This window comes from Leucoraja erinacea, chromosome 2, assembly GCF_028641065.1.
Source record: "Leucoraja erinacea ecotype New England chromosome 2, Leri_hhj_1, whole genome shotgun sequence".
Lineage (NCBI taxonomy): Eukaryota > Metazoa > Chordata > Chondrichthyes > Rajiformes > Rajidae > Leucoraja > Leucoraja erinaceus.
In genome coordinates, this window is record NC_073378.1 from 43,953,705 (window position 1) to 43,975,072 (window position 21,368).

Genomic DNA, 21,368 nt, shown 5'->3' on the forward strand with positions numbered 1-21,368 from the left:
GGTCCTTCAGCCCACCAAGCTGATGCTGAACATTGATTACTCATTCACACCAGTTCTATGTTGTCCCACTTTTGCGAAATTCCTGATACATTGGGGGTAATTTGCAGAGGCCAATTAGCCTACAGCCCTACACATCAATGCTCCTCTAGTATCTTTGGTGTAATCCGTTCCAAAGATTGATCCGCTCTATCATCTTTGGTGTAATCAGTGTAGGGAACAGTGTTTTATACAGCACCGATCACTTCACATATTTAGTTAATATTATTGTAAATGTTATTAATATTATTGTAAATTGCAGCTCAATAAAATGGCGTCATGTCATGCCCATTTTTTACTACGCTTTTTTCACAGAGTGGCGCATCTTACACTGCTCTATAATCTTTGGTCTAGACTGAGAATGGCAAGTACAATTATTTTTACCAACTGAGGTAATAACCTATGGAACACATTGAGCAGGAGTTTGCTTGTTCTGCTGATAACGTTGGAATCTATTTCGGCAAACAAACCCACAAGTGGGTGGATATTGGGTATTTTGGTGCATTAAAAGATAGACTTATAACTTGAAACTCAGCAGGTGCAGCAGCATCTATGGAGCGAAGGAAATGGGCAACGTTTCTGGCCGAAACGCTGCCTATTTCCTTCGCTCTATAGATGCTGCTGCACCCCGCTGAGTTTCTCCAGCACTTTTGTCTACCTTCGATTTTCCAGCATCTGCAGTTCCTTCTTATACATAAAGTCTTATAACTTGGACTTGAACAAAATCTATTGTGTAAGAATAGGCAACATGGTGGTACAGCAGTAGAGTTGCTGTCGGACGGCACCAGAGACCCGGGTTTGATCCTGACTTCGGGTGCTGCCTGTACGGAATTCGTAAGTTCTCCCCGTGACCTGTGTGTGATTTCTCCGGTTTCATCCCATACTCCAACGATGTACAGGTTTGTAGGTTAATTGGCTTTGTATAATTGTAAATTGTCCCTAATGTGTGTGGGATAATGTTCGCTGGTCGGCGTAGACTCGGTGGACTCGAGGATCTGTTTCTGTGCTGTATCTCGAAATTAAACTAAAAATAGCTCTAATATGACCCTAATTATTATTCCCACTTCATGGACTTGCAGATTGGATGCAGTTTGGGAAAAAGAGCTAAAACTTTATTCATAAAAATATATGCAAACCATGCAAAGCTCTTGTTTGAGGGCTACTGGGCCAGGTGCCTCAAGGTCCAAGAGTAGAAGGACTATAGACTTCTCCACAGAGCCTTTGCCATGGCTGCTCCAAACTTCGATGCATTCCTCAGCCCGTACGGTCTGAAATGTGCCAGTGGACAGCATTCCCTCAAGGACATGGATTTGAGTCCATGAGGATTTGAGTATAGGAGCAGGGAGGTCTACTGCAGTTGTACAGGGTCTTGGTGAGACCACACCTGGAGTATTGCGTACAGTTTTGGTCTCCAAATCTGAGGATGGACATTATTGCCATAGAGGGAGTCACAGAGAAGGTTCACCAGACTGATTCCTGGGATGTCAGGACTGTCTTATGAAGAAAGACTGGCTAGACTTGGTTTATACTCTCTAGAATTTAGAAGATTGAGAGGGGATCTGATAGAAACTTACAAAATTCTTAAGAAGTTGGACAGGCTAGATGCAGGAAGATTGTTCCCGATGTTACGGAAGTCCAGGACAAGGGGTCACAGCTTGAGGATAAGGGGGAAATCCTTTAAAACCGAGATGAGAAAAACTTTTTTCACACATAGAGTGGTGAATCTCTGAAACTCTCTGCCACAGAGGGTAGTTGAGGCCAGTTCATTGGCTATATTTAAGAGGGAGTTAGATGTGGCCCTTGTGGCTAAGGGGATCAGAGGGTATGGAGAGAAGGCAGGTACGGGATACTGAGTTGGATGATCAGCCATGATCATATTGAATGGCGGTGCAGGCTCGAAGGGCCGAATGGCCTACTCCTGCACCTAATTTCTATGTTTCTATGACATCTCAATGTGCTGGAAGACCATTTGGTTTCATGCAAACCAAAGGATGCCTTTCACTTTGATGATCTTCTAACACCATGTGATATTAATCTCGAATGTGACCTGAATCAGAGTCCATAAATCAGTCTCTTGTTACATGACTCTCAATATGAACCGTGATGAGGACCCTTCCATTGGATATGCGATACTGCAGATGCTGCAATCTTGAGGAAGAATCAAACTCCTTTAGGAACTCAGCAGGTCAGGCAGCATCTTTCGAGCGAATGGGTAGAGACGTTTCAGGCAGGAATCTTTAGACTTCTGGTCAGATGGCATCTCATCATCAGCCACGCAGAGCCCTTTGATTATTGCCTGTTGTTGGATTCCTCAATAAGCTCCGTTTTGCACCAGGATGTGCAGGGAAGGGTGCTGGCACCTCCATACCAACTTTAAATCAAACACATTTGCATGTGTATGTGAACTGAGACTACTGACTTGCGCAGTTTACCAGGAAGTGTGCAGCATTTATTTTTGAACAAGAAATACAAGTTCATTACTAACTAGATTCTGCTTCTGAATAGAAGATTTGAGGGTCACTTTCTTTTGAGTTAGTGATTTTTGTCTATGAATTGTAATAAATTAAAAGCAGTGAGACACTCAAAGTTCATAGTTCTACCACTGAAAAAGCCTTGCAATTTATGTCTATTGATCCATACAATGGAGAACCAATAAAACTGTTGAAGTTGGAATCTGAAACACAAATTTGAAAGAATTCAGCTGGTCAAGATAGGAAAGAAAAATCCTGTTACATTTCATGTTAAATTATGAATTATACAGTGACACTTGAATTCATAAATATGTTAGTACAACTTATTTTGTGATTGAGAAAGGCTTGCTTTTAATCATGTGAGCTCTTCCAGACAGTCCTGTTGGATATCCACATACATTCAAGCTGCCATAAAATACTGTGTAGATGTATGGAGAATTGCCTATGTGTGTCCACTACTTGTGTTTAAGAGGGAACTGCATATGCTGGAGAATCGAAGGTTACACAAAAAAGCTGGAGAAACTCAGCGGGTGCAACAGCATCTATGGAGCGAAGGAAATATGCAACGTTTCGGGCCGAAACCCTTCTTCAGACTGATCGGGGGCGGGGGTGGGTGGGGACAAGAAAGGGAAAAGGAGCCCCCCTGCTGTCTCAGCTCCCATCCCCCAGCCTTGGGTGGCTACTCCTCCTTTTTAGACTTTCTTGTCCCCCCCCGAGCCCCGATCAGTCTGAAGAAGGGTTTCGGCCCGAAACGTTGCCTCCATATTTCCTTCGCTCCATAGATGCTGCTGCACCCAGTTTACTGAGTTTCTCCAGCTTTTTTGTGTAACCTGTGTCCACTACTTGTTTCTTTTTGATTTCCTTTTCCTTAACATTCCTTAAACTGCCATTTCCTTAATCCTGCTGATGCTACTGATGCTGGTTGAAAGTATTCCACTCTCTGAACTGAAGGTAATGAAGAAAAAATGATCAAACAAAAACACATTTGCAGCACCAGGAGACCAAACTAAGAACCTCTACAGATTTTTTTTTTCTTGGTTCCAAATAAGACGCAAAGCAATTTTCAATTTGCTCCAACTTTTTCAGAGCTCATTTACGTGATACAAACGCAGAAGGATACATTCAAGAGTTTATTGTCATGTGTCCCAGATAGGACAATGAAATTCTTGCTTTGCTTCAGCACAACAGAAGTAGTAGGCATAAATAAATACAGAACAGATCAGTGTGTCCATATACCAAAGCAATTTTCATTTGCTCCATATATCAGAGCATATATATATAAACGCAGATATACATTCAAGATATGTGTCCCAGATATATATATATTCTATATTATATATACATATATATATATATATATATATATATAGATCAGTGTGATATATATTGAATGATATATATATATATACGCATAAATAAGCAGATAAAGTGCAGTAGGCTATTAAAGTCCTGATTTTTGTTTGAGTTGAGTTTAATGGTCTGATGGCTGTGGGGAAGTAGCTGTTCCTGAACCTGGATGTTGCAGATTTCAGGCTCCTGTACCTTCTACCTGAAGGCAGCGGAGACATGAGTGTGTAGCCCGGATGGTGTTGCCAGCCTTTTTGAGGCAGCGATTGCGATAGATCTCCTCGATGATGGACTGGGCAGTGTTTCCAACTTTTTGCAGTCTTTTCCGCTCCTGGGCGTTCAAGTTGCCGAACCAAACCACGATGCAACCGGTCAGCATGCTCTACTGTACACCTGTAGAAGTTCGAGAGAGTCCTCCTTGACATACCAACTCTCCGTAATCTTCTCAGGAAGTAGAGGCGCTGATGTGCTTTCTTTAATTGCATCAGTGTTCTGGGACCAGGAGAGATCTTCAGAGATATGCACGCCCAGGAATTTGTAGCTCTTGACCCTTTCCACCATATATGATATAAACGGGACTGTGGGTTCCCATCCTACCCCTTCCAAAGTCCACAATCAGTTCCTCAATCTCACAAGATACAGGGTAAAGTCAATCATATGTGCCATGTAAAAGCATGCAGGTTGGTAAAATGGTGGTCTACTTTTTTTTTTGTTAGATATTGTGAAGAAACTTGCTTTGTACTTAAGCAAGTTTTCAATGGATATGAGAAACTGAGAAAGGGGGAGGGTTAGATGTCCCCCTTGAGAGAGCTCTGCCTGTGCAATAAGATTGTGGCTGGTCTTGATCTTGGCCTCAACTCCTGGTCTGGAACCTTCACCGATCCTTTATTTCAAATATCTAGCTGTTTTGGCTTTGAATGCTTTTCATGATTTAATCCCTCAAACCTCTGGGGTGTCATTTCCAAATGTTCATGACTGAGAAATTCTTTGTCTGCTGTAAATAGGCAACTCCTTATTCTGGAAAATGTTCTCTGTTCTAAACATCCTGGATGAGAGGAGACATTACTCAATATTCTCCCTCTCGCTTCACATTCAATTAGTAGAATCAATGAATGGTTGTAAACATGGAAAGAGGCCCTTTGGTTCAATGAATCCCGATTATCTCTATGAAAGCAAACTCTAGGATGGATATATCCAACACAAGAAGACATAGATTTAAGGTGAAATGGAGAAAGATTAGGAAAAATCTGAAGCAAGTTTATTTTACAGAGTAGTGGGTGCTTGGAATGTGCTGCCAGGAGAGGTGGTAGAAACAGATACAATGGCAATGTTTAAGAGGCATTTAGATCTACATATGGACAGAGAGATTCTGACCATGTGTAGGCAATTGGGATTATTAGATTGGCATCATGGTTGGTGCAAATGTCAAAGGTAGTATTTTAATATTGTCCAGTTCATCATCCTTGTAGCTGGGCAATGTGAACTGCATGCAATTCTCCCAAGTGTCGTCTCACCAATGACTTGTATAGTTGTAACATGACTTGGATGTTCATTTATTTTTGTCATGTGTCCTGAGATAGTGTGTGCTATCAAGGTAAATCTTGCTATACAGGTAGCAAAATAGAGAAAGAGTGCAGAATATAATGTTACAGCTACAAAGAAAGTAGATACAAAACGTGCAAAGGTCTTCACCCTATCTGTGTTACCCCTTTCCGAGATCTATGTACCTGTACCCCCAGTCTCAGTTCTACAATGTTTTCCAGGGCCCTACTATTTACGGTGTAGATTCTGCTGTGTTTTAATGTGGATCATTGAACGGTGAAAAGAATGAAGTGAAGCCAACAGCTGCATATAGTGAATTAAGAGGAAGGTAAACATCGATGGTCATAGCTTCGGTGGGAATCTGTACAATATGTTCGAAAGTGCATGGCATGAGAAGACTGAGAAATCCAAGCCCATTGTTGATGTTGTGTCAACATGTTGAATAGAATTCCTCTGATTGCATCATTTAACAATGTTGGTAGTACATTAGTTACTCGGGAAATCCTGCAGGCAAGCATGGATTGAGAGAGACCTTTCAAACTAATTCTTGCAAGTGTGTTTCCTCATAGGGGAGCCATGAATATATAAATCAATTTATGGCCCAATCGTGCTGGAATTATTTAAGAATGATTTGAGAATTGGGAATTTATTAAAACAACTCTGCTGCTTGGGGAAAGGAACCAGTTAAGGTCAGGCACAAATCTAGCTGCAAACACGAAGAGTCAGTAAGCAGAATTACTACTAGGTGGTAGGGAAGATTGGCAAAACTATATACACACACACCTTGCACCTTCCTCTCAAGACAATTTTTCCAGGTCTGTTCTGGAGCAACTGATGAAGCTGAAGTGGGTACCCAGACTTTGCTGTAGTTGGTGTGAAAGTTGATTGGTGTGTCTGGTGGGAGGGTTGTTTGAGAGGTGGCGTACTCCTTTAGCCATTTACACAAAGCTGTGTATCAACTGGGCTTGTAGTTAAGATTCCTAGTGTGATTATGAACACTCCATTTGAGTGGCCATGGATTCCAGGAGTTGGTGATGACACTGTGCTCCTTCCAGCATGCATTGGGTGTGTCTCAATCCTTGATAAGTTTGCCTTAATTCTCTCAATGGGGTGGGGTCCAGAGTGCTAGGAATTTAGCTTGTCTTGACAATACTAAAAAAATCATGTACATTAAGAGTGTCAGGAAGTTACTGGACCTTCTGTGCTCTTTCCATTTACTTTTTAGGTTGTGGGTTTTCTATTGATCTTTATATTAAATAAAAAGGTTGGGCCCGTTGGGTGTGGTGTTTCCTGTTAGTGACCTAGTCGTGTGAGGTGGTTAGTAATAGGGAAGAAGACTGGCTTGCCCCCTCCTACATTAAAAGTCTTCTCACCCACCACTCCACCTCCAGGCCCCTCAGATTGGCCGACTTGGGGCTGCTGAATATCCCGCCGTGTAGGCATAAGCTTAGGGGCGACCGCGCCTTTGCGGTTGCAGCTGCTAGACTGTGGAACAGCATCCCCCTTCCCATCAGAACTGCTCCCTCCATCGACTCCTTTAAGTCAAGACTAAAATCTTATCTATACTCCCAAGCCTTTCCTGACGTCCACTGAGCGAGGGCTATATGTATGTAGTTTGGTTGTTTATACTATTCTTATAACAAATGTAAAGCACTTTGGCCAACGAGAGTTGTTTTTTAAATGTGCTATATAAATAAATGTGACTTGACTTGACTTGGAGACTCCAGGTATTCGTAATCTCTTATTTCCTACTTGCTACTGTACGATGGGGAACTTTTTGTGACTAATGGTTTGGTGTAATGTTAGTTTTATGGATTTGGGGGTCGATACCGGGCAGCACAGTGGCGCAGCGGTAGAGTTGCTGCCTTGCAACGCCAGAGACCCGGGTTTGATCTTGACTACGGGTGCTGTCTGTACAGAGTTTGTACATTCTCCCCGAGACCGCGTGGGTTTTCTCCGAGATCTTCTGCTTCCTCACACACTCCAAAGACATGCAGGTTAATTGGCTTGGTGTATGTGTAAATTATTCCTAGTGCGTGTAGGATAGTTTTAGTGTGCGGGGATCGCAGGTTGGAGTGGACACGATGGCCCGAAGGGCCTGTTTCTGTGCTGCATCTCTAAACTAAAAATAGTAACAGTTGGAGACTGAGGGGATGATCAATGATCAGAAGCCCTTTGCTTCAGAAATGAATATTTTAGATCAGTTGAGGTACATTTTAAGATTGGTGTATATTATGCACCAATTTTTGTTATGATTTACTACCTTTATTGGTTAATAATCTCTTGATCAAAAATAATTAGATCTTTAAACTGCGTTCATTTGTTTTCTCATTTAATAAATCATTTTTCACAATTGATAGGGGTTCTCCTTTGCATGGGCCTAGTTTAGGGAACAGTCCGACATTCCTAGAGACTGACAAAGTGTGAAGGCATCAAGCGGGTGAGGGCAGAGGGATGGATCTGTATATTCATTCCAATGAACCTGGAAACGCTCAGTAATTCCCACACTAAGCTCTCACAATAATGTTTTACACCACTACTCGTGTTTGACAGTGAATGGATCTGATTTTGTGTTGAGTAATCTGTTGTGTCCTTGTTCTTGCTTCGCTCTTCAGCAATTTTCTCAGTACGGAGGTGCACCAGGAGGTCCCGGTGGTGCAGGTTTTCCTGGAGCTGGTGGCCAGGGATATCCCGGAGCTGGAGGTGGAGGTTACGCAGCATTTGCAAGCCAACAGCAGGATCCACTCTATGGATACTTTGCCGCAGTGGCTGGTCAGGTAGATTACATTTTGTCAGTTGACACGTATGAAGTGCATTGCTCGGTGTAGAAGATCGCAAAAATGGAAATTGTGCATTCACCCATGTAATAATAGGCAACGTGCTGGAGTAACTCAGCAGGTCAGGCAGCATCTCTGGTGAACATGAATTGGTAACATTTTGGATTGGGTCTCTTCTTCAGACTTATTTGTACGCTCCAAGTCAATGAAGTCAGTGATTTGTACTCTTTTTAGATGCAGGGAGCAGTTTTAGATGCATGTTTTAAATGGGGCATTATGATCCCTGTGCCCTACATGAATTTATTAAATTAGAATTATTAGAAATTTAGAGCATGGAGGGAGGGTGTTTGATCCATTGCTGTAGTGCTGGCCTAAATAAAAACTATTTAGGAAAATCTAATTTTCTGTTTGTAACCCACAGAATACAGCATCTGTTGTAACCCACAGAATACAGCATTCAAGTGTTTTGAATTTGATGAGATTTTTTCCTCCAACAAGCATTATTGTCATTATTTATCTCGAGTTCTGGTTGACCCATTACAGTAAGGATGTGGAGACTTTGAAAAAGTGCAGAGGAGGTTTACCAGATTGATGCCTGGATTTGGGGGTATTAGCTACAAGAAGAGGTCGGACAGAAGGTACACAAAAATGCTGGAGAAACTCAGCGGGTACAGCAGCATCTATGGAGCGAAGGAAATATTTCCTTCGCCCCATAGATGCTGCTGCACCTGCTGAGTTTCTCTAGCATTTTTGTGTACCTTCGATTTTCCAGCATCTCCAGTTCCTGGGTTGTTGGGTTGTTTTCTTTGGAATGCCGGAGGCTGGAAGGTGACCTGATAGAGGTATATAAAATGATGAGCGATGTAAATAGGATAGATATAACCAAAGAGGCAATGCTAAATCAGATGGTATATTTGTGTGGTGCAGGAAGTTGCATCTCACAGAAGAAATGTTAAAAATTGGTGATGTAATGGTATGTATGGAAGGTTTGATTCGGGGGAATGGAGAATTCTTGCGGAGATGTAGGCTGAAAGACATCATGAAGGTAGGAAGGGGGAGAGCATGAAAATGAAAATGGGAATTTTAAAACTGATTGTGCTCCCAGTGGGATCCATTGTGGTCAGCATTTTTATATTCAGCATATTTTTAAGGCGGAGATTGACAGATTCTTGATTAGTAAGGGTGTCGGGTTGTGGGGAGAAGGCTGGAGAATGGGGTTGAGAGGGAAAGATGAATGGCACAGTAGACTTGATGCGCCACATGGCCTGATTCTGCTCCTAGAACTTATGAGCAAACAGTGATGTTAAACATGACATGGTGAAATGGATGACTTCTGGATGAGAATTTTAAGAAGGATGCAAATAATCAAGCAGGCTTTAAAATAGTTGAGGCAGGTAGAATGGAAATATAACAGCAGTAGATAAGGATGGAGATGCCCAACGTTATAGGGGTACGAATAGGTGGTATTTGAATCTCATTTTTATTTTTTTGAATTTTCAGGATGGTCACATAGATGCTGAAGAACTTCAGAGATGTCTTTCTCAATCTGGCATCAGTGGCAACTACAAACGTGAGTTATAAATGTCTATGAAATACACTGATAAGATTGGTAGCTAAAATCTATATGCTATGTTATGAACATATAGTTATAAAGCTGGGGGGAAAAAATAAATTGGCTGCATTGTTGGTATCGTTTTATCTGTAGGTGGTCAGGAGCTTTGTTGTATTTAGGCCTGTTCTTTGTTAGCTGTAGATCATTTGTCTGGTCAGATAGTTGTGATTTCAAATCGCACGTGAACACACCAGTGCATCACTGAGGACGATATGTGCTGTCTTTATGAGGCATTAAACAAAGCCTTGTGTGCTTTCGTAGAATTGTAATGCATTCTCCTTTCAATGGAAAATCTAACACTATAAAATTAAAATCGTTCAAGCATGATCTTCACAATCTCTTTTTGCAACAGGTTAAGTTTTTATATATGGTTTTTCACCTTTGGAAGGCCAACTGCCATGGAACCCAAGTCTAATTTGACATCATACTTGGTGACAAGTTGCTCACATGAGATCGGAAGAGTAAGCTTTTTGCTCCTATTCAGCAGTAAAGTTAAATTTCAGAGCTGGATGGATATCTTATCTTGAGAGTAATATTCACCCTAATCCATTGCAACTCCAAGAATAGATTGTGTTCATTATTTTCAATGCTATTCATAGAACGTTGCTGAAAGCAAAATATCTTCTGTAACCACATCATCATATGCACAGAAGTACTTTTGAGTTCAGCATCCTTAGGTTATATTTTCAAAATGTATTAGTTCAATACATGGTGAGATCATTCAGCAGTGGTTATACCTTTTGTATAATTGAGAAGTACTGATCATCCTTAATGTCCCCTTGAAAGGCACCCATTTCCACCCTGGATTCCATGTGAGGAGGAATCCAACAGGTGGCGATGCCTTCATGCAGTTGCTTCCATTTATTTTTTCTATTCATTTATGAGACATGGGAGGAGCCCAGTGTAGGAGGCGACCATTTAGCCCTTGAAGCCAACACCCTGCAACCTATTCTCTCTAACATAATACATATATATATTCTCTCAAAGTCCAATCTTTTTCCTCTTTATTCTACCGTGGTCGGGGCAGTCGAACCATCCGTCGGGGCGATCGGAGATCCTGCAGCCGGCAGTCGAAGCTCCAGCTTCGGGGCAGTCGAAGCTCCCGCATCGGGCTGGTCGAAGCTCCTGCAGCTTGGAGTTCCCGACGTCGGTCTATGACCAGAGACCGCGACCCACGGTTGGAGCTCAAAGGTTGATCCCTGGCAAAGGGATCGTGGGCTGCGATGTTAAAGTCCCATAGGCACCCCGCGGTGAAGCTTTCAAAAGACGGTTTTCAGCAAAGGCTACCAACTCCTCGATGTTAAGCCGCAGTGTGGACGTAGATAGGATACGGGGAAAAAATCGTATCTTCGTCAGAAAAAGTTTCCCACAACCCCCACATAAAACAAGGTGATGGGCCTGTCCCACTAATGTGACTTTTCAGCAACAGTCTTCGACCTTCCAGCTTGAGAGCACACGCCTGAAAAACCAGACAGAGACGGACAGAGAGAGATGGACAGAGACAGGTGGACACAGACAGACAGACGACGGACACAGCGACAGACCGACAAAGACAGGCCGACAGAGACAGGCCGACAGAGACGGGCCGACAGGACACAGAGGGAGACGGACAGAGGGAGACGGACAGAGGGAGACGAACAGAGGGAGACGGACAGAGGGAGACGGACAGAGAGAGAGAGGGAGACGGACGGAGGCGGAGACAGACGGGCAGAGGCAGAGACAGGCACAGCAAAGGCGGGGCCAGGAAAAGCGGGGGAGCGCTGTCTGAAATTCCGCGATGAACAGGAAGGTAAAAGACGGCTGGTACAGTGTGCGGTAAGTCCTTTAGAGAGTGGGGAGGTGAGATAGAAGTGTGGGGAGGAGAAGGAGTGGAGACACTTTTAAGAAGCCAGACAACTTTTAATAAAGTTTAACGGGCATTTAACATTACCGGTCGGTTTTCCTTGGTTCTGAAAACTCCAATGAGCCGATTAAAATACCTGGTCAGCAAAGGAGATTGCCTACGGGTACCTCGACTGCCTATAACTACACGGCGACCCCACTACCACTGCACTACGAGTTCAAAAGAACCATGCCGACCAATTTTTAGGCGGAACATTTTCAGCATGCTGAAAATTTTTCCTCGACCAAACTGAGGCCACGAGTATGCGGGAACGTCTCTCGAGCATTTAGAAGTTCCAGTGACCTCCTAGGACCACGTGTCGACCATGTTGCAAGTTTCTTGCCATCTACCCCTTCTGTTGCCATTATACTTTTGTACGCCTTCAACAGATCACCCCACAGCCACTTGCATACTAGGGAAAATAAACCCATACAAATGAAATGCTCAAATCCTGGTGATTCACGTCTGCATCCTGTCCAGTGCAATCATATTATTTCTATTGTGATTTTTTTAATTTTTTTATATAGATACAAAATGCTGCAGTAACTCAATGGGTCAGGCTGGGTAACTCAATGGGTAACTCAATGGGTAACTCAATGGGTAACTCAATGGGTAACTCAATGGGTAACTCAATGGGTAACTCAATGGGTAACTCAATGGGTAACTCAATGGCTCTGGAAAGCATAGTTTTATAAAGTCAGCGTGCGAGGTTCTTCTTGATGAAGACAAGTCTCCCATTTACCTTCTTCACCTTCCTACCTACCTCTGTCATCTTTAGGGATCTATTAACTGATAGCCCACGGTGCTTCTTGTTCTTCAGCCCTCGCCAGATATTTGTTATTGTGGGTTGAATAATTCTGCTTCAGTAAGTTAAATCAATTTTATCATAGAAGACGCGTTTCAATACGTGTGAATTATATGTGCTGGTGTAACCTATATATTTTTTTGTTTTGCAGCATTCAGCATGGAGACCTGCAGGCTAATGCTTTCCATGTTAGATGTATCCTTTCATTGCAATAATGTTATGAATGTCAGAATGTTGCTGCACTTAAATATAAATGTGATTATAACATTGGCTTGATGTACCTGAAAATAATTGATTACTGATGCAACATGTTCCACATTTTGTGTAATTCTCTCAAGATATTGACTGGTAACTTTGTTGTGGTACTTTCACACCAGGAAGCCTTAAATAATGGTTCAAATATGGAACGAAAGAAGGGGAAGGGGAAATGCAATGGTGAAATCACAATGTGCTGTCTAATTGGCTGAATGATCTCTGAAAATTCAGTATATCGCTAAACTTAGCTTGCATAGGTGACTGTGGACAGCAATTAAAAACAAAACTGACAAAACTAAAATTTAAGGGAAAATAAGTAAGTGTAGTTGAGAAATTTTGTACACAATTATTTTAATGAACTTATTTGAACGTCTAAATTGTAACAGCGTTTATGGTGTGGAAAACAAACTGCTGAGGAACTCCATGGGTCAGGCAGCATCTATGGAGGGAAATGGACAGACAATATTTTTGGTCAGAACCCTTGTTCAGTTGAAGAAGGATCTCAACTGAAACATCATTTCTCTTAACAGATGTTACCTGACCCATGGCATACCTCAGCAGTTTTTACTGAAGTCTCCAGTATTTGGAGCCTCTTGTACCTCTGAAATTCAGTGCTGTGCCTAAGGAAGCGACAGGACAAAATCATTTTCTCAAGTCACGTTTGAGTATGGGGATGTAGGATTAGATTCATAACTGATTAGGGTATCATGTGTGACCCATGGTTCCCCCCTCATTGCACCGGCGGCCGCGGGGGCTTTGCACTGTCTTCACGTCGGAGCTAGTGCCAGTCACCGGAGACGTCAGGACAAACGGGACACCGACTGCAAGCACGGAGATCCCAGAGACATTTTGTTGTTTTTAACTGAAGATTCTGTGAGAAAGAGTAAAAATGAGGATAGCAGAGTAGGTTTGTAAGTTCATTGGTTTGGTATAAGTGTAAATTGTCCCTAGTGTAGGTAGACACAAAATGTTGGAGTAACTCAGCGGGACATGCAGCATCTTTGGAGAGAGGGAATAGGAGACGCTTTGGGTCGAGACCCTTCTTCAGACTGATGTCAAGGGAGTGGGCGGGACAAAGATAGAATGTTGTCGGAGACAGTAAGTGGCGGGAGAACTGGGAACGGGGAGGGGATAGAGAGGGAAAACAAGGGCTATTTGAAATTATCTGTCCCTGGAGTGTGTAGGATAGTGTTAATGTGCGGGGATTCCTGGTCGGTGCGGACTTTTGTGGGCCAAAGATCCTGTTTCTGCACTGTATCTCTAAAACTGAAAAGATCAGCTAGTTCCTGAGGTGTGCACCTTGTTGCCATTGTTGACCAGTGTGTCACCTAGGATGTGACTGAGCCCCAAAAATACACAATCGCAACTGCTATGACATGCCCCTGTACCAAACCACACCAGAATGTTTACTTAAAAATTTATATTGTTAAAAATCAACCACATCAGATTATTTTGTTCCTTAATTTAAATTCCCAGCGAGACATGTCTGGCACTATGGGGTTTGCAGAGTTCAAAGAGCTGTGGACAGTGCTGACTAACTGGCGGCAGAATTTTGCTTCTTTTGACAGGGACAGGAGTGGAACAGTGGAGCCCCAGGAGTTACAGCAAGCTATTACTGCCATGGGTAATTCATTGATTTGATAACTCCTTCCTTTAATAATTTGTTAATTTCCACATGCTGCCACAACAATTGCTTCTTTGTACCAAAAGCTAAAACATTTAGAATATTCTCAGCTCCACAATTTATAATAATTGTCTTAATATATAACCAGGTCTCCTCGTGACAGGTGACCTTAAGTAAAGTATTACCACGTGTGGCAGCATTAAGTTGAGTGAAGGATGAGAGCGTTTTACTTACTTTTTTTACTTAACGATGAGTTTGCAGTACAATGTGCAATTTTGATCAATAATTATATGAACCCATTAGATTCACTAATGAGCCTCAGAGAAAGAACTTGGCTCTCCTAGTCTAATCAAGCCTACGGTTTTGTTTCGCCTATTATGGTAAGGAGTTAGATAGAGCTCTAAGGGCTAGTGGAATCAAGGGATATGGGGAGAAGTCAGGCACGGGTTATTGATTGCAACACATCCATTTCATGGAAAGGTAAAATTGATATGGCTGAGCAAATGTTGACGAAAGTTCGAGGTTTTTAAATAGCAAAGTTTACAGTGAGATCTACCTAACAACTAAGTTTTAAAAAAACTGCCAGACCATATACTTTTATTTTTCCTTCACTTTAAACATACCCCTCTCAAGAAATTGTTATTGCAAAGAATGCTGCCTCATGCATATTTATCTTCAGAGATATGTGAAGAATTAATAATACCTAAACCTGTTTATTTCATTGCAATGACTAGGCTACAGATTATCTCCGCAATGTTTGAATGGAATTATAAAGAGATATAGCACCCATGGGAAAATCTCATTTGATGACTATGTGGCCTGTTGTGTGAGACTCAGGGCTCTGACTGGTAGGTATCTTCTCATTTTGTGTGTCATTGTTTAATAGTGCATACTGAATAACTTTGGAGATATCAATCTCTTTAATAAAGAAACCTTTGTAAATCGGTTAATTGTTTTGTGCAAGTGTTTTTGAATTGCACTTTATTCGATACAAAGGACCAGAAGACTTCCATTTTGTCCATTTTTTCCGCATTGCCATAATAATGTTCTGACAGTCTAACAGTGCCTGTATTTACCATATGTTTTAGTTTGTGTTCCCACCTTATTTGAGTGACAAAAATAAACATTTAATGCTCTTCCCCAGATGTCCTGAGAATATTTAATTTTACCTTGAGATGCAGAATTAGGTTTTGTGGAATTCTTTTGGAATTTCTTTGGAATTATTTAAATTCTTTCTATTGCAAACTATGTCATTTTGCAATGTCTGCTTTTTAAAAAAAACTTTGGTGCACATGATATTTGCTTTGTACTGAAGTAAATAGTGATTTATATTTCATTAAATTTAATTTGGAAATTTGATAGATGTTTATAGTCTTGAATTAGTACAGTAAATGTATTTTAAGACAGATTAGGGCACCTCATTCTGTTTTGATTCACACTTTGATCGTGAGTTCTCATGTTACCAAAAATTAGATTTTACTTCAACACACCCATTAAGGCTCAACAAGTTAATGTTTGAATATCATCCACAATGGTGTTCATTTGTTTGTCCAAAATATTGTGACTTCTGACTATGTACAATATTTTTTTGAAATTTCCTTATCTGGCCAAAAGGTGAATCGGGGATCAGATTGTGCTGCCATGCACACAGTATTTATTATTCCTTTCCCTTTTTAGCCACAAAAAGGAAACACTCAGAATTGCAAAGTAAATTAGTAGATTTTATAATTTTTCTTTGGTTTAAAGAAAACAGTTTATGAAATATGCTTTTTATTAAAATGTTTTCAGTAGTTACTGAGATCAACTTGCAGGATTAATTTGCCCCCTTGTTGATTATTATCTTATCTTATAAATTATAATGTACATTATTGATTGCCTGCACCCCATAAAGAACATCTGATGGAAAAAATGCTAATCCAGCACTATTCATTATCATATTAATTTCTAGTTTGGGCTTTAATAAATGCATTGTTGATAAAACAAAATCCTCTAGACTTGCACAAAAATGTGATTCATGTTAAAAGGTGGTTATATAATGTTATTACAAATAATGCCTGGGACCAATTTTCTAGTTTTAGTATGCTTAGAAACTGCATAAACACAGCTGCATTGTGCATTTTATAAATCTCTTATTTAGTATTGGGAGCTTTAATCTTTGTTTTGTATTTTGCTTTGTCAGATGCCTTCAGAAGAAGAGATGCTGCTCAGCAAGGTGTTGCTAATATTGCCTATGATGATGTGAGTAAACATGAGTTATATAAACATTTGCATTAATTTACTTTCTAAATCTACACATGAACAGTAACAAAGCAGAACCCACCTCTCAAGTATTATTTTCAGCAAAATAACCAAGTACCCTGATGCAAGGGTGCTTTGGGAACACCCACTTCAAGTACTAATACTTATACTAATCACAACAAACTGAATCTTTAGGGCAGATCATCCTAAATCCCCAGTTTTGACCTAGCCATAATTTTTCCAGATGCCTCGAGTGAAATTCTAGTAAGGAGAATCAGGCTCCAAGGGGGGAAAAAAACATTTTAACAGCCGGGAACATCTAAAAATGATTTGCGTAGTTAATTTAAAACATTAAACCTGTCAGTAAGGCATTTCATCCTCAAGAGGGTTACATTCGGCTGTCTGGCCTGTCGAGATCTCCCTGTTGAAGCCCAACAGCAAAATGTATTAGAACCTTCTTATTCGCGAACTGTTGCTCCACTACTGCCGAATCCAGAAATGGAGTTAATATAACCATATAACCATATAACAATTACAGCACGGAAGCAGGCCATCTCGACCCTTCTAGTCCGTGCCGAACACGAACAACAATAGTTATCAGATTTCCACTTTTTGACCATACATATGCTCGTCAGAGATATCTTGAGGCTTAGTCTGAAGAACGGTCTTGACCTGAAACGTCACCTATTCCTTTTCTCCAGAGAGGCTGTCTGACCCGCTGAGTTACTCCAGCTTTTTATCTATCTTCGGTTTAAACCAGTACCTGCAGTTCCTTCCTACACATATAGTGAGGTATAAACAGCAGATAGTAGACAATGTACTTTAGAATAGCTATCAGTTGGCAAAATATGTCTCAATATCTTTTTGCATTTAGTGTTGGTATGTGATTGATTTTTGGTATAAACTTGCCAGTTTCCTAAAGTTGGGGTAAAGTACCAAAGTAGAGTAGGCCAAATTACAACATAATTAGGCAGGAGCTAGGGAGAGTAAATTGGAATCATTATTCAGATTCATGACCGAGGCTAGAGAAGATACAGACATGCAGTAATTTTCTCTCTTGTCCACGTCTGATATGGAGTCGTTTAAAGACCAGCTGATCAGAGTTCTAGACTGGCATGTTCCAGTGGAGAGGGGATGACAAGGATGGCAAAGTAAGTGACCTTTGGATGGTGAGAGGTTATACATTTGGTTGAAAAGGAACCATGTTTAAGGTGAGATCAGACGGGGCCTTTGAGGAATATCAATAAAGAAATTGAACAGAAAATTGGGAGAGTCTGAAGGGGTCATGAAATATCTTTGGCAAGTCCTAGTAAAAGATCAAAAATAAGAGGGTAACGAGAGAGGGTAGGATTACTGAAGGATAAAGGAGAAATTTAAGCTTGTTCACCAAAGAGTTAATTTGGAAGTTGAATTGGTAGTAAGGAAATTCAATGCTTGCATTTATATGAAGAGGACTGGAATACAAAAACAGAGATGTAATGCTGAGGCTCTATAAGGTGCTGGTCAGGCTGCATTTGGAGTACTGTGAGCAAATCTGGATCCCATATCCGAGGATGGATGTGCTGGCTCTGGTGCGGGTCCAGAGGAAGTTTACAAGAGTGATTCCAGGAATGAGTAGGTTAGCATATGATGAGCATTTGATGGCACTGGGCCTCTACTCACTGGAGTTTAGAAGGTTATGGGGAGACTTTATTGGAACTTACAGAATAATGAAAGGCATAGATAGTTGATGTGGAAAGGATGTTTCGTCTGTTGGGAGAGTCTAGGACCAGAGGTCATAGCCTCTGTATTAAAGGGTGCTCTTTTAGAAAGAAGGTGAGGAGGAACTGCTTTAGTCAGAGAGTAGTTAATCTGTGGAACTCATTGCTAAGTCAGTTACGTGAGAGATGGACAAATTATTGATTAGAACGGGTGTCAAGGGTTACGGGGAGAAGGCAGGAAAATGGGATTAGGAGGCAGAGATCAGCCATGATTGAATGGCGGAGTAGACTTGATGGGTCGAATGGCCTAATTCTACTCCTGTAACATGTGAATTTGTAAAAATGAGCAAGAGGACAGTGAGTTTACTGTGGGATATACAAATGTGTTAGGGCAGTTTGAGATCAAGGACATGGTATTGGGACCTTTGAAGAGCATTAAGGTGGATGTCTCCAGTTCCTGATGGCTCTATCCAAGAGAGAAGATTACTGCATGTCTGTCTTCTCTAGCCTCGGTCATGATTCTGAATAATTGGAGAGTGGCCAACAAGTAGTCTACTCCACCCCGTGGAATGTGTCTTCGACCTTCACAACTTCTTTCGACTGCTCACCTTCTTCAATAAACATATAGCCATGGGCCTATCTTTTAGTTGGTTACATTGAACATACCCTGGCACCATTCTCCATCTGCTAAATCGGCGACTGCATCAGGGCAGCTACCTGCACCCATGCAGAACTCGTGGATTTCATCAATTTTACAACCAACTTCCACCTGCCCTCAAATTCACTTGGACTATCTGTGACACCTCTCTCCTCTCTCTCTCGATTTCTCTGTTGTGATCACTAAACTGACGTCTACAACATATCTACTGACTTCCATTGCTGCCTTGACTACATCTCCCACCCTGCCTCTTTAGAGAGCACCATCTTACTACCAATTTTTTTTTCTGTCTGTCATAATTGCTGCCAAGATGAGGAATTCCACTCTAGGACTTCCAAGATGCCCTCTTTCGTTACTAAACATGGTCCTCCCTCCCCCTCCCCCGCTGTTGTGTGTGGAGCACTTGCCCATATTTCCTGCAGGGCTGCTTTTCATTGGTATCTTACTCACCTTAATGAACCCGAATCATATTAAAGTGTTTCACACTTTAAATTGTAAATTTCCCTTTAAATAAAAACTCAAGATGAAGCTTCTCTTGTATCTTAACAAATTTATTTTATACGTTTATTCTTCAGACAAGATCAAGTTTCAGCCCCCATTCGTTGAATTATGTGATTTGAGTGGGATATTGGTAGTTATTGAAATTGACCTGCTTTCCTGCTCTTTTGCCAAACATTAACCCTTGGTGAAGTTGCATATTAAATTAGACTTTTAGTTTAGACATACTGCATGAAAACAGTCCCCTTGGTCTGTGCTGATCACTTATCCCTATACACTAGTTCTATCCTCCACAAAAGGGACAATTTAAAAATATATATATAGAAGCCAACAAACCTGCTCACCTTTGGAATATGGGAGGAATCCAGAACACTCGGAGACATACCCACGTGGTCACAGGGAGAATGTACAACCTCCTCGAAAAAACGACGCGTTAACGATAACATTTTTACATATTCCGCTGGAGATTTCCCCCCTGGAGTCTGAAATCGTCTGATCTCAAAAATTCATGCTTTATTTCTCGTTATTAATGAAAATGTTCAAGAATCTGATAAGACTTTGACAAAAAACCCGCTGTCTTCTTGCTCAAAGTGACACCACGCTAACCTCCCCCACACCCGCGTAATCGGGCCCTGCCTGGAGCCGGCCTCCCGTGGGCGTTATGGGTAGGGGACGGGTGCGTTGTGGGGAGCCTGCAGCCAGGCGGCGGGAGCCGCTAGTGAGGGAGTATTGCGTTCGAGAACCAGCTCTCCACTGTGACGACGTGCTCCCACCCCTCAAACTCTACCCTCTCCCTCTCTGCCCCCCTCCCATTCCCCACGCCTCTTGTGGAGGCTACAGGTAGGGGACGGCTGCGTTGGGGGAGCAGACCCAACGGGTCATAAGTCGTATTTTTTCTCCCCAATTATAAAATAGGTACCCAACACCTCGGTTTAAATATTCATTGGTGTGAGCAGAAAAAGGAGTCAACAGGGATAAATATATATATATTTTATTGTGCAAATATGCTGAATGATAAGTTTTGTTCATTCTTTTCCAGTTCATTTTGTGCACCATGTGTATTTAACTGAACCAAGACTGCAAAGAAAACTAAACTTCACAAGAGCCTGACCTCCACTTCTTGAGTGCCCAGTCTAATAGGTAGTCACAATGTTATGCAATGTCATACAGAATATATAAAAAGAGAAGTGCATGAAGATGGAATGTTTGTGTTGGCTAATTATATAATGCTGCACCAGGTAACAGCTGTGAAATTAGTTATAACATTTTAATTATGGATATTGATTTTTGTACTGAATTCTGCCAAATAATGCTTGATTTGATAAACATTTTGCAAGCTTATAAAACTATTAAAAAATGTAGATTTCCATAATGATGATAATCAAATTAAAACACTTAAGTTGCACAAACCCTCGTGTCATACGTGTTTTGTATTAGTTTAATTATGAGGTTAATTAGAACAACACAAGAAAGGAAATCCTACTTGGTACTATGTTCTTTTAAAGTTTAAAAGAATGAGGGGTGATCCTATTAAAATAAAAGGTTGAGGATGCATAACAGGTAAGATGTGCAAGAGTCTCGAATAAGAGGACAGAATTGCAAGGTAAGTTGGATAGTCATTTAAAACTGACTATTCCCTCAGACGAGATAGTGAAGGCTAGTTTAGTGGAAGTGGATAACTTTTGAAAGATCTTCGGCATTGAGGGGCATGAGGAACTGTTCCAGGAGTTAGAAACATAGAAACATAGAAATTACATAGAAACATAGAAATTAGGTGCAGGAGTAGGCCATTCGGCCCTTCGAGCCTGCACCGCCATTCAATATGATCATGGCTGATCATCCAACTCAGTATCCCGTACCTGCCTTCTCTCCATACCCCCTGATCCCCTTAGCCACAAGGGCCACATCTAACTCCCTCTTAAA

The 21,368-nt window shown here is 41.3% G+C and overlaps 1 protein-coding gene across 3 annotated transcripts in view; it reads left to right on the top strand.

The window, feature by feature from the left end:
* LOC129709442 (sorcin-like) overlaps positions 1 to 20,854 on the top strand; it is a 199,970-nt gene extending 179,116 nt beyond the window's left edge. For all 3 annotated transcript variants that reach the window (XM_055655856.1, XM_055655864.1, XM_055655848.1), the window contains 7 exons: positions 8,012 to 8,173; positions 9,674 to 9,743; positions 12,624 to 12,667; positions 14,204 to 14,351; positions 15,086 to 15,199; positions 16,531 to 16,589; positions 20,485 to 20,854. In XM_055655856.1, the coding sequence (XP_055511831.1) occupies positions 8,012 to 8,173; positions 9,674 to 9,743; positions 12,624 to 12,667; positions 14,204 to 14,351; positions 15,086 to 15,199; positions 16,531 to 16,589; positions 20,485 to 20,511 (624 nt within the window). In that variant the 3' untranslated portion in view covers positions 20,512 to 20,854. The remainder of the gene's footprint in view (positions 1 to 8,011; positions 8,174 to 9,673; positions 9,744 to 12,623; positions 12,668 to 14,203; positions 14,352 to 15,085; positions 15,200 to 16,530; positions 16,590 to 20,484) is intronic.
* Positions 20,855 to 21,368: the final 514 nt, after the last annotated feature.